The sequence below is a fragment of the Cydia amplana genome, chromosome 25, assembly GCF_948474715.1.
Source record: "Cydia amplana chromosome 25, ilCydAmpl1.1, whole genome shotgun sequence".
Lineage (NCBI taxonomy): Eukaryota > Metazoa > Arthropoda > Insecta > Lepidoptera > Tortricidae > Cydia > Cydia amplana.
Genome location: NC_086093.1, coordinates 178,479 through 195,352, shown reverse-complemented (window position 1 = coordinate 195,352; position 16,874 = coordinate 178,479). Strand labels below are relative to the sequence as shown.

At 39.1% G+C, this 16,874-nt stretch overlaps 2 protein-coding genes across 2 annotated transcripts in view; both read left to right on the top strand.

The window, feature by feature from the left end:
- The window catches only part of LOC134659851 (uncharacterized), a 35,615-nt gene extending 31,848 nt beyond the window's left edge, over positions 1–3,767 (top strand). The window contains exons 28-29 of the mRNA XM_063515559.1: positions 2,608–2,810; positions 3,710–3,767. Coding sequence (XP_063371629.1) covers positions 2,608–2,810; positions 3,710–3,767 — 261 coding nt within the window. The remainder of the gene's footprint in view (positions 1–2,607; positions 2,811–3,709) is intronic.
- Positions 3,768–6,107: 2,340 nt separating this feature from the next.
- Positions 6,108–16,874, top strand: part of LOC134659689 (phosphate carrier protein, mitochondrial) — a 35,174-nt gene continuing 24,407 nt past the window's right edge. The window contains exons 1-3 of the mRNA XM_063515376.1: positions 6,108–6,170; positions 7,558–7,654; positions 10,461–10,560. Coding sequence (XP_063371446.1) covers positions 7,562–7,654; positions 10,461–10,560 — 193 coding nt within the window. The 5' untranslated portion in view covers positions 6,108–6,170; positions 7,558–7,561. The remainder of the gene's footprint in view (positions 6,171–7,557; positions 7,655–10,460; positions 10,561–16,874) is intronic.

Here is a 16,874-nt window from a genome sequence, read left to right as displayed (position 1 = left end):
AATTTCAGTGTCTACATCTAGCATCGAGTAGCGGAACTATCAGTACTGCTACTTGACAATAGATGTAGCACCGACCGGAAAGTCTTATCTCAACAGCATAAGACTTTCCGGTCGGTGCTACATCTATTGTCAAGTAGCAGTACTGATAGTTCCGCTAATCGATGCTAGATGCTAATAGTCTTTTTGGTACTAAAACTGATGTATGGAGTGAGCACTCTATGTATTTTTTTCTCTATGGCACGGTAATCCAAACCAGGGATGTTGCGAACCTCCGCATCCGCATCCGCAACCGCGGAACATCCGCATTATTTTCAACATCCGCATCCGCATCCGCATAAAATCGATGCGGAGCTTATGCGGATGCGGATGTCGAACAAGTCGGTACAGGAACGTCTTAGCGGCGGCGTAAGTGTTAGGTAATTTCGTCATTACCTATAACGAAATCGTCTAGATCCAGAAAAGTCGGCGAAGTTACTGTTTATTAAATATAACGCACCTATATTCTTGCTCAAATACTAAACGTTTCGGTTTTTTAAATAAAAAATTACTAAAAATGTAATATTTGACGTTTTCTAAGTACCTAATCTTGACATCCGCATCCGCATCCGCATCCGCGGATGTGAGCCTTTAAATATCCGCATCCGCATCCGCATCCGCGGATGTCAAAAAATCTGCATCCGCAACATCCCTGATCCAAACGCCAAGCGCTAATTATAGCTGGTCAACCAAATCTTGTCAGTAAAAAAGGCGCGAAATTCAAATTTTTTTATGGAACGATATCCCGTCGCGCCTACATTTTTCAAATTTGCCGCCTTTTTCTACTGTCAAGATCTGGTTGACCAAGTATATATAAATTATTTAAAAAAAAATGACTTAGCATTCATAGTACGTTTGGGCAATGAGAATTAAGAAGACATAGAGTGCTCACTCCATACATCAGTGTTGTTACTAAAACGACTATTATTATCGTAGTCGGCATCTAGCGTCAAGTAGCGGAATTATCAGTACTGCTACTTATAACTAACTTAAGACTAACATTTTTTTGAGTTTATAATATTACTAGCGACCTAGCTTCGCACGGGTTAACAAATTATACGTAAACCTTCCTCCTGAACCACTATCTATTTAAAAAACCGCATCAAAATCCGTCGCGTAGTTTTAGTAGTTTGTGTTACAAGGGATCAAAATGATATATTTCCGTCAAGGGCGTACATTGAATCCTGAGCGTAATGAGGGATTCAAGTGTTAACGCCCAAGCCGAAACAATTTTGATACCGTGTGACACATACTGCTTTTGACATCAACTACGAGGAAAATGAAAAAATCTTAGTGTTGACACAATCTGATGTTTAAACAGAATATTTAAGCAAAAAAAAAATGTAAAAATTGTGTATTAGAAGAGAAAAGTGTTACTTTGATCCCTCCTAGCAGGGAAGAAAAAGCTATTTTCCGAATAGGTGGTGTGAAAAGATCTAAGCATACATAGCGACAGACGGCGGGAAGCGACTTCGTTTTATACTATGTAGGGATAAAATAGTACGTACAGGCATAGAGAAAAAAATACATAGAGTGCTCACTCCATACATCAGTTCAGACTATTAATTTCAGTGTCTACATCTAGCATCGAGTAGCGGAACTATCAGTACTGCTACTTGACAATAGATGTAGCACCGACCGGAAAGTCTTATCTCAACAGCATAAGACATTCCGGTCGGTGGCGACATCTATTGTCAAGTAGCAGTACTGATAGTTCCGCTACTCGATGCTAGATGCTAATAGTCTTTTTGGTACTAAAACTGATGTATGGAGTGAGCACTCTATGTATTTTTTTCTCTATGGTACAGGTACGGAATTGCACGTAACATGGAACAATCTATCACTTGAACAAAACTTTGAAACAGACATATTTAGTATTTCTATGCAAAATTTGAAGCGCAGAATGCTCAAACAAACTTAATGCTTATAGTATGAACATGAAGGTAGTTATAGTTTTTTATTGTATGTTTTATTTACTTAATCTATTAATGTATAGTTATATCTAGTTAAGAAGTAGTAAAGTAGTGTAAAAGCCTCAAACTGCTTGAATGTTATTGGTGCATAAATATTATACGTGTCTACTGTACTTATGTAACTTTACTTGCTCTGTTTATGTACTGTTGGTGTGTCTAATGAACATACCTCGCAACCGAGCTAGCAAATCTGTAGCAGTTGTACGTCAGGGTTAAAGTACAAAAAATATTTTTTCTTTGTTTTCAAACACACCAATATTTTCAAGCAGTGAAAATTCCATGTTAATATTTGAAAGAAATGCGTAAAAAAACGTGATTTTATAAACAAAATAACAGATACATTGAAACGCATCTAATATTGACATTGACCTGTTAATTTATATTATTTTGACAGTAAATTAAACCGGGTTATATCGGAAGAGGGTCGACAAGGTTCTCGATCAATTTTATTAATCTTACATACAACAAAGTTAAAGCAAAATGGTTCATCAGAATCGCCAACCCTGACACAAAACTGTCATATGCTACGGTTTTGCTAGCTCCGTTGCGGGGTATGCTAATGAAATAAAAAATAAAAATAAAATACACTGACCTGCAGGTGGCAAATATCCCGCTCCGCTCCGTATGGGAGGTGACGCTCCGCATCGAGCTGTGCGAGGACGAGCGCGGCGGCGCGCGCCCCCTGGCGGCCGACGTGGCGGTGCGCGCCGTGGTGGCCGCCTGGGCCCCGGCCCGGGCCGAGCTGCACGCCGCGCTCGCGCCCGTGCCCCGGGACTGGGGGCACGTGCCGCGCACCGTGTGGTCAGTGTCTACCGACTGTGCCCCGCGCCTAGGGCTTGCACGGCCATAGAGAAATATAGTAAAATAAAAGTGCTCACTCCATACATCAGTTAGACTATTAATTTCAGTGTCTACATCTAGCGTCGAGCAGCGGAACTAACAGTACTGCTAATTGACAATAGATGTAGCACCGACCGGAAAGTCTTATGCTGTTGAGATAAGACTTTCCGGTCGGTGCTACATCTATTGTCAAGTAGCAGTACTGATAGTTCCGCTACTCGATGCTAGATGTAGACACTGCAATTAATAGTCTGAACTGATGTATGGAGTGAGCACTCTTGTATTATTATATTTCTCTATGCCCATACCTAGGGTTTGCACGACGGATCTGAAAAGTATGGGAATATCCGCGGATCCGGATCCGGATAATTTCATACATTTCGGATCCGGATTGCAAACCCCATCTGTACCTCAAGCTCATATCGTAGAGAAGTAACTAAGCGTATACTCAGTCCGTGCATCAATTTTCTTACCGAAACGTTTATTATTCTAGTAGTCGACATCTAGCGTCGAGTAGCGGAACTATCAGTCCCGTTCCTTGACACTAGATGTCACGAGTGTCGCGACTGACGAAAAGTGTATTGCTCAACAATTTTACAACTAATATTACAAGCGGAAGAAGTAGAAAATAGAGTTCCGGTTAATCTGGTTGGTTATAATATTAGCTGAAAAAATGTTAAACATTAGACTTGAAATTTAGAGTTAGATTTGCAGTGACAAAGTGTGCCAGTGTCATCGTTAATATCAAGTTTTTTTATGAAAATATGACGTTTATAATATAATGGCACCCCCTCACTTTGTTCTGTTCAACGCAATGCAACGTTCGCTTAGTCGGACTCTAATTATTATTTTTATTACAGGAAAATATTCAAATATCTGAAGAACAAGACGCCTGAAAACGACCTGTTCATCGTGTAACACACACACACACACACACACACACATCCACACAAATGACTATACCACAAAACATGCTACACTAGACCGCGAGCCAGAAATTGACTTCCTACCTTAACCCACCAACGGAGCGGCAGCTGACGTCTACTAGGACTCAGCCACTTACACATCGCCCTTAACTTCAGAAGTTACCGCCCGGGATGCGATGACTGACGAAATTTGCACATGGCCTGCGGTCTATACGTAGGTCTCTACATATAGAATGGACCACTTAGAGATCATGTAATCAGTTAAAAATCAGCAAAAACCAGTTTCCAGCCTAAGGCACAGTAATTTTGGCTACGGCGGTACAAGGCCATAACATTCCCACATAAATACATATAAATCTATTTAGATTCTAGAACTAAGTGATATAAACTTAAGCGCATTTGAGCTCTTACCACAAGACTGATTGTCAAATAGATTTTATACTAACATTAGAACATTACCACCATCCCTACTAATATCACGCGAAAGTAACTTTGTGTCTGTCTGTTCCTCTTCACGCTTAAACCGCTGAACGAATATATATGAAATTTGGTTTGGAGGTAGTTTGAAGCCCGGGGAAGGACTGAGGATAGTTTTTACCAATCATCATCATCACCCCACGTAGTAATTACTTTAAAAAACCTTTCCAAATTGTCCGTTATATTACGAGACTAATAATTAAGGTGCACCCACACTGTAGCAAAACTTCTGGCACGTAATGAATGGACGACCCCCATGTATTTTTGTATGTGCGTTACGTACAAAATGGATTCAAACTCCTCTGTACATAAGATTTAGTTTTAAAATATAAAGAACGAAAATGTAGCGCGCATGAACATACAATATATGTAGTTAAAGTGTATTGTTTTATTCGGTAGACTAAAATGACATTTCATAGTATGAACATCATGTGTCATACTATGAAATGTCATTTTAGTCTACCGAATAAAAAAAAATAGACTAGATGTTAGATACAAACAACACTCCTAACTGGACATCAGTGGACCTTATTACAGAAGGCATAAGTACAGGGCGGACACGCCATACATCAAAAATCATTTGCGTTTATATGTGTGCACGGCACGTCTGTACACGCGTCATTGTGTATGTGTGGGTAAGTCGCTGAACTGAGAGTACGCCAGAAGTCCGTCAGATTGCAGTCGCGGGGCGAGCGCGGGACGAGGTAATGCGAGTCGGGGCGGGGCGGTGCGTGGCCGTTCTGTATGACATAGAGAAAAAAATACATAGAGTGCTCACTCTATACATCAGTTTTAGTACCAAAAAGACTATTAGCATCTAGCATCGAGTAGCGGAACTATCAGTACTGCTACTTGACAATAGATGTAGCACCGACCGGAAAGTCTTATGCTGTTGAGATAAGACTTTCCGGTCGGTGCTACATCTATTGTCAAGTAGCAGTACTGATAGTTCCGCTACTCGATGCTAGATGTAGACACTGAAATTAATAGTCTGAACTGATGTATGGAGTGAGCACTCTTGTCTTACTATATTTCTCTATGTGTATGATAATACTATTACTTATTCTGTGGCATAAGGTCCACCGATGTATAATGTACAGTTAACAGTGTGGACGATGGTACTACGAAAGAACAATATAAACATTTTGTATTCTGTATTTAATTGTGTTTGATTCGTACAATTATTATGTTGAATTTTGATAAGAGAAATATACTGTGTCAACGTAAGTAATGTTTATTTTTTTTAAGAATCCATTTATGTTCTTAGTTAATCTTAACATACTACCAAATATTACTAATTAGTTTTAATTAAAATCATCATTTAAAAGTCAATTCCACCAGCCAGCTTGAGGAAATAACTCAAAATTTGCGGTAATTACTTTGCCACTCTTTTGGATAAATGCAACTTTCTCACCAGTTTTTGAAGAATAAAGAGAGCTGGTGTGGCTGTGGTGAAAATAACTATATCTACTTCATTGTATTTACAATTTTATTATTTATTTAGTGGAAAACTAGTAAAAACAATTGTTGAAATTAAGTTACTTGATTCGCAACTAGATGGCGTTGTTTAGTGGACTAGCACGGGCTTTCTGAAACTGTAGTACTGCTACTCGCCGACAGATGTCAGAATTGTCAATTAAATCACACGTGTTCAAAATATTTTTGCAGAAGTTTATATTCGTGTTAAAATGTTACGTTATTATTCATTTATTCAGATATTATATTTAGTAAGATTATTTAATCTAGGCTATTACTATTTTTATTAATATTGAACGCATCCATGACTAAACGTCAAAATGGTTCCACGTGATTACATAACTTCCGTCAATGGCGCTCGCTTCGCCCCTGCATTTCCTTTAGCACTGTGCGTCAGGCGCGGTGTGGAGTGTTGAACGGGGAATATAGGATTTTAAAACATGTAAGTAACAAAATTTCCTTTATTTTTATTTCGTGACAAGTCTAAGAATAACTCAGGATTAAGTTTAAGTCAGTGATTGAGATATTTTTAGATTAAACTTGAGTTTTTCCTTACGTAATGTGGTAATGGACTTATTCTCACGTGACCTTGCCCTATATTTTAGGGTTTTATTCTAATTATAATAAAGTAACTATTTTTATAAAATACCTTTAAATGATTTGACGGTTAATGTATTTAATTGGCGCAATATCTAGACGGCCACTGGGTTTACCCGGTTACAAGCAGTATTGATTTAACGCCAATATTTTTTTCTTATAAAATTTGCTTTTTTATTCATATTACTTAACCAATTAAGTTTGGGAAATGAATAATCAAGCTTCAAACAGTGTTTTAGTGAAATATATAAGTTAATATTAACAAAAGAAGGTTAGTTATTAATTACCTAACATTTTGACAGAACGTCTTACGGTGATGACACGAAAGGTTTCAATGTTAGTGTGTCAAATCGATTTCATAAAGTATTTTTGGAGTCTAAAGACAATATTGTACGGTGATGCCTATACCTGTTCTTAGTACTCATTATGGGGTAACTGAAGTAGGTATTCTATAGATAAAGAAGAAACGACGCTTACCACAGTATACAATATACATGTAGGAAATAGGTACCATGTGACTTAGGTACTAACATAGGTGTCATAATCATGTTTATTTACATTGTAATGAAATGGAACAACTAACTCAACTAAGCAAGTCATTTTAAATGAAAAAGTACTCATAAAATTTAATACCTACAGATAAATTGCAGGAGGAAATACCCTTGTTAAAATAATTTCTTTTATTATTATTATATTAGTAATAGTCAATTCGTCAAAAGTTTTGAAATATTCTTGCAAAAATGTGGTCTGTGCAATGTCTATGCGTGTTTTAGTGGGCTTAATCTACATACAGCACTGCCCCACTATACATCTATTAGAAGTTCCACTACAATTTTTACCATACCTATTCACAAAAAATATTGTTATGAAGGGTGGGGTAGAGTAGCTATGTATACCTACACTAAAAGCAGGCTAAAATTTAGTTATAAAATATTTGATAATTTAGATGTGAAAAAAAAAAATGAAAATGAAAAAAGTTTATTGTATAAATTTAGACATAAAGTAAATCACGTCCCTGTGTCCTGATTAGGGTTTGCACGACGGATCCGAAATGTATGGGAATATCCGCGGATCCGGATCCAGATCCGGATAATTCCATACATTTCGGATCCGGATCCCTAGTCCTGATCTAGAAAACCCTGTGTTACAGGTCTTTGGTTTTTCTTGATTATTTAGAAACTTATGTAGAATCATGTTGAACTGTGATTTAGAGATGTTGAATGGTGTTCCAGAATAATGTTTTCCTCACTGCTGGAGGCGGCGCGCAGCTCGCCGTTCCACGGCCCGCTCACTCCGGCTAAATGTGATGCCATCACTGCCCCCTCACAGGTTTGTACTATTCATATTAACAGCAACATGCTTAAATGCACACCTTTTAAAGTTCAGGAAACTTCATTCTCTTAATGCAGCGGTCGGCAACCTTTTAGCAGCCAAGGGCCACATAGTGGTTAACGAAGTTGACGCGGGCCGTACTTTGTTAATATGATGGTACGTTTACACCCTTGGCAAATCTCTACAAGCTTCCACAAACACAAGCGTGTGAATGGGGTTGTTTGGCTTGGCTTGCGTGAGCTTGCAAGAGCTTGTCGCGATCCGGGCTAGTGTCGGTTTTTGGAGACAGATCAAAGGGAGCTTGCGGCAAGCGCTTGCGACGTATTTACACGTTGGCGCGTGTTTAGTGTTTACTTAGAGCAATTGCCGACACAACTTCAACGTCCACGTTTGCCATGCTTGCTTGTCCGGAACTCAGTAACGCACTCGCAGGCATGTAAATGGCATCCAAGCGTTTGTAAAGGCTTGAAGCTTGTAGACGCTTGCCAAGCCTCTGCAAGCGTGTAAACGTACCATGAGACATTGTCGTTTGTCAATATCACATACAAAATAGCGAGGGAGGCTCGCGGATCGCAAGTGACAGGTTCACGGGCCGCAGGTTGCCGACCGCTGTCTTAATGTATTCAATCTGATTAGGAAAAGATGTGCCTGATGATGAGAACTCATGCCAGAGGGCCAGCGCCGCTCGGCGCCGCCCGTCGCGACTCTGGTCGCAGTCTCGTTTATTCTGGAGTGCTATCTCTAGCTCACACCGCGAGGTGGCCGAGGCTGGCGGGCTGCGCGGCGCGGCGGGGGGCCCCGTGACCAGTGATTATGAGATCTGAGGGCTTCAGTATGTGATAAGATTGTCGTGGACTTTTAGAATTTAGAGGATACGGAAATTCATATATCTAATACCTTTAAACGAGCAATTCTTGTTTATTTATTTATTTATATATATATTTCGGGGATCTCGGAAATGGCTCTAACGATTTCGATGAAATTTGCTATACGGGGGTTTTCGAGGGCGAAAAATCGATCTAGCTAGGTCTTATCTCTGGGAAAACGCGCATTTTCGTGTTTTTATGTTTTCCGAGCGAAGCTCGGTCACCCAGATATTCCATTATAAAGGGCCTTAACCTTTTGATCGCCAGATACCTAACGCGTCCTGTTACTGCCCAATATCAATGCTTTCATTACGCCATGAAGGGTTAAGAGCTACTGATTTGACCCCCATGTGTGTTAAGCGAAAATTTATGATTTGGGATTGATGGATTGATGAACGTATTATTTCAACTTGTAATTAATTATAAAAAAATATACGAAAAATATGAATGTTAGTCGAATATGTCTTTAGAAAGTAGTCCAGTATTAACTGAAAACTGATTTAAGGCCCACTTGCACCATTCCACTAACCCGGGGTTAACCGGTTAAACCTGGAGTTACCATGGTTACCAGTACAATTTGACTGGGTTAATGGTTTAACAGCTTAACCCCGGATTAGTGGAATGGTGCTAGTGGGCCTAAGTGGAGTAAGGAGCCAAATTTCGATGATTTCTCCAAAACTTATTTTCGCTAAATATAGGTACAGTCGCCATCATATCAGAGCGGTCAAGGCGCTCACAAATATCTGAACACGCCTTTATTGTCAAGGCGTTAGAGTGAGAGTTCAGATATTTTTGAGCACCTTGGCCGCTCCGATATATCTGATGGCAACTGTCCATGGGGTCAAAGTAGCTCTAAAGGCCCCTATTATTGGTCTCCGTTTGATCCATCCATGCTTAAAGCACCACTAGGGGAGCCCGAGGTGAGTTGTGTTGTGACATTGTCGATTTTTCGGAATCGACCGGGGATGTTGCAAATATCCGCATCCGCATCCGCAACCGCGGAACATCCGCATTATTTTCAACATCCGCATCCGCATAAATTCGATGCGGATTTAATGCGGATGCGGATGTGGAACAGGTTGGTATAGGAACGTCTTAGCATCGGCGTAAGTGCTAGACTGCTAGGTAATTTAGTCATTAACCAAAAAAAACCTATTAGAAATGAGCAGTCAAGCGTGAGTGGGACTAAATGTACGGAACCCTTGGAACGCGAGTCCGACTCGCACTTGGCCCGTTTTTTTGAAATAAAAATTACTAAAATGTAATATTTGACGTTTTTTATGGTAATATCTTGACATCCGCATCCGCATCCGCGGATGTGAGCCTTTAAAAATCCGCATCCGCATCCGCGGATGTCAAAAAATCGGCATCCGCAACATCCCTGGAATCGACTAATAACGAGCTCGCAATAGCGCGCGTTTGTTAGTTCAAGCTACTCTAACAAACACGCATTGTTGCGAACTCGCTAACAGTTAATAGGTTAAAATCGCCAATGTCACAACTCTCCCCTGTCACAACTCCCCTATGTATAATTGCATATGTGCTTTTCATTATTAAATACAGGGAAACTCGCTTAAAAGTCATTCTCTTCTTCCACGCGTTATCCCGGCATTTTGCCACGGCTCATGGGAGCCTGGGGTCCGGTTGACAACTAATCCCAAGAATTGACGTAGGCTCTAGTTTTTACGAAAGCGACTGCCATCTGACCTTCCAACCCAGAGGGGAAACTAGGCCTTATTGGTTAGTCCGGTTTCCTCACGATGTTTTCCTTCACCGAAAAGCGAGTGGTAAATATCAAATGATATTTCGTACATAAGTTCCGAAAAACTCATTGGTACGAGCTCCGGTTTGAACCCGCGACCTCCTGATTGAAAAAAGCTTTAAAGTAATTATTAGTAGTAATAATTTGATATATGAATGTTTTGTATTGTGTACAGGCCATGGCCGCCAACGCGGCGACGGAGCTGGGCGACTCGTGCGAGTTCGGCTCCACCAAGTACTTCGCGCTCTGCGGCCTCGGGGGCATCCTTTCCTGCGGTGAGTCCTTTCATTCATTATAAAATAGCGATGTGACGAGTCCACTTTTTTTCAATTCGAATCATTCGAATTGATTCGGCCGCTGATTCGAATTCAAAATCGAGTTAACTCGACTCGACGATTCGCGTGGTTCGCGACAAGGTCACAGGCACAGGCGCGGAGCGAGTTGAGACGGCGAGTTACGCGGCAGTTGTTGTAAAAGAACCTTCAGAGCACGGAATTAAGGTTTATTTTTGAATGGCCATACTAGCAGTGAACTCGAGTTGGTATACTTGGAATAGCGAATCAAGCGGCAGTTGTTGTAAAAAGAACCTTCGGGTTACGGAATTAAGGTTTATTTTTGAATGATCATAGTACCAACTCGAGTTGAGATGGCGAATCGAGCGGCAGTTGTTGTAAAAAGAGCCTTCGGGCTACGGTATTAAGGTTTATTTTTGAATGGCCTTAGTAGCAGTGTGATAGCGTTGGCTCGGCGAGTTGGCGATTTCGCCGAGTTAGCTAGTGGTCGAGTTGATTCGAATTGCCAATAGTCTTGATTCGAATTAACTCATCTGTAGACTGATTCGAATTATTCGAATCAGATAACTCGACTCGCCCATCGCTATTATAAAATAACTAGCGACCCGCTCCAGCTTCGCACGGCAGAACAAATTATACATAAACCTTCCTCTTGAACCACTCTATCTATTTAAAAAATTAAACCGCATCAAAATCCGTTGCGTAGTTTTAAAGATCTAAGCATACATAGGTTTGGCACCGACTTCAAAAACTAAGTAATTACCCGGATGATTATTAATTTTCTTATTATTAGGTATTAATTACTTTTTGGTAGAAATTTGCTTTACGACGGGATAGGGACTGGACACGTATAGGGGTGCCATATAAAAATTATTTTGTGCTTTTCAGTGGGTTGGTTTTTTTAAGGCGGTTCCCTTTTTTTCAAAAAGAAATTATATTAATTTATTTTGTTTTGGTTTTCTTTTTGTTTATTTTTAATTTTTTAAATCTTTTTTATTCATTATATTTTTTTTTTTACTTTTTAGTGATAGGTACTTCATTTATTTTAGGTTTTGGGGTAAAATACTAGTTTGTTAGGCTCTCCATTTAGTTTTGGGCTAGTAATTACATGTAATGTTTTTGATGGGATCAACCTTTCCGCCAAAATTCACGATGACGCGGCGTTCAAAGGGTTAAATCGGCATATGTGTCAACATATACCTAACACAGTATAATAATTTTAAAATTTAATTTAAATCTTGAATTGTGGAGCAAAGTAGACAGACAACATTCTCAACAATACCACTTTCGCTTAGTTCATAAGGTTAATGTCCCAGCGCGTGATACGCGGCCGCCTATCTCGATGTTATGTCTATAGCGAATAAATCAAGGGCTGAGAAGCATCAATTGTTAAAGTTAAGTCATAATCACAGGTCTAGAATGTCGCTAACGCTTAACCCTTCTGAAGTGTCCGGCGGTCAGGGGTTATAATAACAACACGAGTGGAGTAAATACTGAATATATTGAGAAAACGCTGGGCTTATATACTAAGGTTTTAACAGGCTTAATCGAGTGGAAGTTATGGCAATGGTCGTTAACCATTGTATATCAAATTACAGTAAGTCAAGGTTTATGGCATCGTTAACTTAATGTTCTGTAAAGCAGTGAAATACTTATGGGAGATAGGTATCAAGTGTATCAGCTGATAGCAGCTGTGTATGAACTGTGACGACACTACACTTCGAACGCCACGCCTATCGCGGCGTGTCTTATGTTATGTGTAAAAAACCGGCCCAGTGCGAGTCGGACTCGCGTTCCAATTCATAGAAGCACAACAGATGAGCTCTCGTAATGTTAGACAGCAATACAAACATAAATTACACAAACCAGCTACCAAACTAGAACTAGCGTCTAAAAATTCATACATCATGTGCATTACAATTTATAATAAGTTACCGGATGAATTTAAAGGGAAAAGCAATACAACATTTAAGAAAATGATGAAAGCTTGGCTGTGTGAGAAATGTTTCTACAGTGTGGGCGAGTTCCTTAATAGATAAGTTAATTATAATGCATGTAATAGGGATGTTGACATGAATCGCGAATATATAACATGTTATGTTTTTACCATAGCAGGGAATATTAGAACGCAGAAAATCATATTTTGCAAGTGTAAATATGCGTAATAAATTAATTAAAAATAATCAAAAGTATTTAAAATAATGCCCAGTATCACGTGACTGTAAACGCCAATCGGAGCGCGTGACGTAATCACAGTGGAATCACCAAAGACAAGTTATAAAACCTGCCTAAGTGTCTACAGATTATCGTACCGAAACGCAATCTTGGTGCGGTGCGGCGCACGAATCGATAGTGTGTAAGGTGGTGCGCTAAGGACGCAGCTATAAGTTAGAGCGAGAAAGAAGGTCGCTGTCCGATGCGGTAGTGTGTTAACGCTTTAAAAAATATTGTCAGTTGCCATATAAAGAATTTAAAAAAATGACTCACAGCAGTTTGTTTAAAACGCCGTTACGTCATCAAGGTCACGTGACAGTTTGGAGCGTTTAGGCGCGAAATTTAAACACGAAACTTATTATACATGTTTTTTTATTCAAAATTAATGAATATATTTTTTTAATATTTTTTTCTGTAATTATTACGTGTCTATCTACAAAATAAAACCAGTTCCAAAAAATTGTCAACATCCCTATTAGGCTAGTTTAATTAAATTTGTATGCCAGTTTGTAGGCACAATGTGGAGATCCTAATGTACTTACATATTGTAAATAGTTTTAAGACCTCTTTGTGAACCCACTATTGACAAATAAATTATCAATCAATCAATCAAGGGTTCCGTCCATTTAGTCCGACTCACGCTTGACTGCACATTTCTAATAGGTTCTCTTGTCATCTATAGGTAAAGAATTATTTTGTGTATTTTTTTCATCCAGTAGTTTCGGAGATAAAGGGGGGAAATGGTCGGACGGCCAGACAGACGCACGAGTGATCCTATAAGGGTTCCGTTTTTTACCGTTTTGCTTTTGAGGTACGGAACCCTAAAAACTGAATTGTAAAATGTCAACGTTTAATGGCTCCTCTACACGATGGGCCAGCGCCGGCCACTCCAAGGGACGCAGCCATGCGGTAGAATGAGATAGCAATATCACTTGCTCCCTCTAACGCATAAATGCGTCCCTTGGAGTGGCCGGCGCTGGCCCATCGTGTAGAGGAGCCATAACAATCAGAGTTAACACGTATTGTGCTGCGCCATGCAGCGACAACTTGCATGAGCTTTTATTCATATTCAATCATTTATTTGGATAAAACACATAGAAATGCATGCAAATACAATTTTTAAAAATACATAGATCGCAACAATACAGAGATCAGCCCTAGTAGCACGGTCGCATTTTTAGGGTTCCGTAGCCAAATGGCAAAAAACGGAACCCTTATAGATTCGTCATGTCTGTCTGTCTGTCCGTCTGTCCGTCTGTCCGTCCGTATGTCACAGCCACTTTTCTCCGAAACTATAAGAACTATACTGTTGAAACTTGGTAAGTAGATGTATTCTGTGAACCGCATTAAGATTTTCACACAAAAATAGAAAAAAACAATAAATTTTTGGGGTTCCCCATACTTCGAACTAAAACTCAAAATTTTTTTTTCATCAAACCCATACGTGTGGGGTATCTATGGATAGGTCTTCAAAAATGATATTGAGGTTTCTAATATCATTTTTTTCTAAACTGAATAGTTTGCGCGAGAGACACTTCCAAAGTGGTAAAATGTGTGTCCCCCCCCCCCTGTAACTTCTAAAATAAGAGAATGATAAAACTAAAAAAATATATGATGTACATTACCATGTAAACTTTCACCGAAAATTGGTTTGAACGAGATCTAGCAAGTAGTTTTTTTTTAATACGTCATAAATCGCCTAAATACGGAACCCTTCATGGGCGAGTCCGACTCGCACTTGGCCGCTTTTTTATCATTTGTCACCATGCCTGTCACGTTCTAACAAGTATGTAAGTGCCATGGTCTAATAAAACATGGTCTTCTCTTCCCAGAGTGTCACTTGCCTACGTCACAATAACATTGCCACTTTATTTCAACATAACATGTTACATGGGTACATTATATCTATGGTTAATAAGTTAATTTATTTCTTTATAATTTAATAATTTTCATTTATATGTATTTTATCTTAAATTTTACAATAACACGTCATTTTTAATTATTCATTCGCAATATCTTCCGATTCACGAAAGAAATTTCAGACGTTCGGGTAATTCTGTTTAAACTACTGGCAACACAGGATAGCGCTTTCACATTTGACAATCCGCCATTTTGTCCCTGACCGACCGTCCTTGTCGAACGCGTGTTAATTGTTATTCCCTTCTCGCTCAGTGTCAGCAGTCGCAGTGTTTTCCAAACTTTTCACGTCGTAAGCTTCGTAATTAATGTTTTGTTACGAAAATGGTTGGCTGCTCTATTCGGAACTGTAAGAGTAGGAGTGAAAAGTGCAGTATAGATTTGTTTTATTTTACTATGTTTCTACATGAATAACTTAAAATTAATGCCGTTAAAATAATTTTCACTGTTGGTTAAAATTCTCCCACATTTTAAAGTTTGAGAACCTGTAAACAGTATGATGACGTAGGCAAGTGCCAGTTAGGTCATTCGCGAATCTCGGAATAGAGTACCAGGCGGAGTATATTATTATACCATGGTAAGTGCGAAAGTGACGGGCATAGTGATAGTCGATAAAAATGGAACCATGCTGAGACCGCAGAAATAATAAAACACACATGGCTATAACAGAAAAAAAAAACAATAATACTAAGTCAAATGTCAGGTACAATGATCTAGTACAATTTCTACGACGTAACTTAAACTAAGGCAGGTAGGTTTAAATTAGAAGGACGATTAAAGAAATTGCCTTAGACTTGACAATGACATCTAAAGTGTCATTCTATGGAACTTGCTAACTATGTAAACAAAAGTCACTAGTAAATTGACATTCAGAGACAATTTTAATATGACTGTTTGTTTACATAGTTTTTCTACTCCAGCACTTAAATGTGTCAATTAAATGACTGACAGTGATATCTAAAGCAATGTCATTTGAATGCTTTGTCTATAGGCTCATAAGATGACTGCTAGCAGTCATCTTATGAGTATAATACAACTGCTTTATTTTTTTTAAAGATACAAGTTCCGATCATCTTGATTGAAAGAGGTATGTTTTCATTTACAATAATAACTCTTTTTTTTTTTAAATAATAACTCTTTTTTTTTTAAAATAATAACTCAATTTTTTTTAAATAATAACTCTTTTTTTTAATAATAACTCTTTTTTTTTAATAATAACTCTTTTTTTAATAATAACTTTTTTTTTTTTTTTTGCTGCAGCTGTCATAGAAAAAGTAATGTATGCAACAGCTCATAATTGGTTCTTAAAATTCTCGGGTCTTTTTTTACAAAACTCGACTACGTCTCGTTTTGTAACTTCGACCCTTGAATTTTAAGAACCCTTATTATATCACTGTTGCATAAACTACTATAGCAAGTTCCATAGAATGACACTTTATGTACTATGGTACAGTCTAATAATTTAATTTCCGACCCATTTCGTACCTTGTCACAGTGACAATCAATATGGAAGTCGCTAGAGACCTCATACTATTGTCACAGTGACAATCAATATGGAAGTCGCTAGAGACCTCATACTATTGTCACTGTGACAAAGTGCAAAATGGATCGGAAATTAAATACTTCGACTGTACAAAAAATGAATCATTACATTTTAGTATCTGGGATGTAGCAAGAAGCTTTAGTAACCCTTTGAACTTTGAACCTAGTCGTAATGCGCGAAGATTGATTTTGGGTTGAAGCCGCGCGGGTCAGATGGCGGTCAAAGGGGTAACACGTCTAATCGTGTGGCGGTTACGTCTCGTTATATTAGTATGAGCCACTGACAATCCAACCTCTAGACTGAGCTTAGGCCAATTCTTTCATGAAACCGATGCTGCCAAAAATACGGGGGTGCGGGGGGACGAGGTGAGCGAATCCCGTGCCGTGATTGGTCCGTTCAAAGACACGGACCAATCACGGCACGGGATTGACTCGAAGATGGAGTAACGCTACCGTATGTGTGGCAGAGGGGGTAGCGCGACTATGCTATGTCTAGAGGTTGGATTGTCTGTGGTATCAGCGTACATACAAGTGTGACGCAACGTTCACGGCGACGCTCACGTAACGGTATGCGGCCGTGAACTTTTGGGCGGCTGCCATCACATACATGTTAGCGTGCAAAG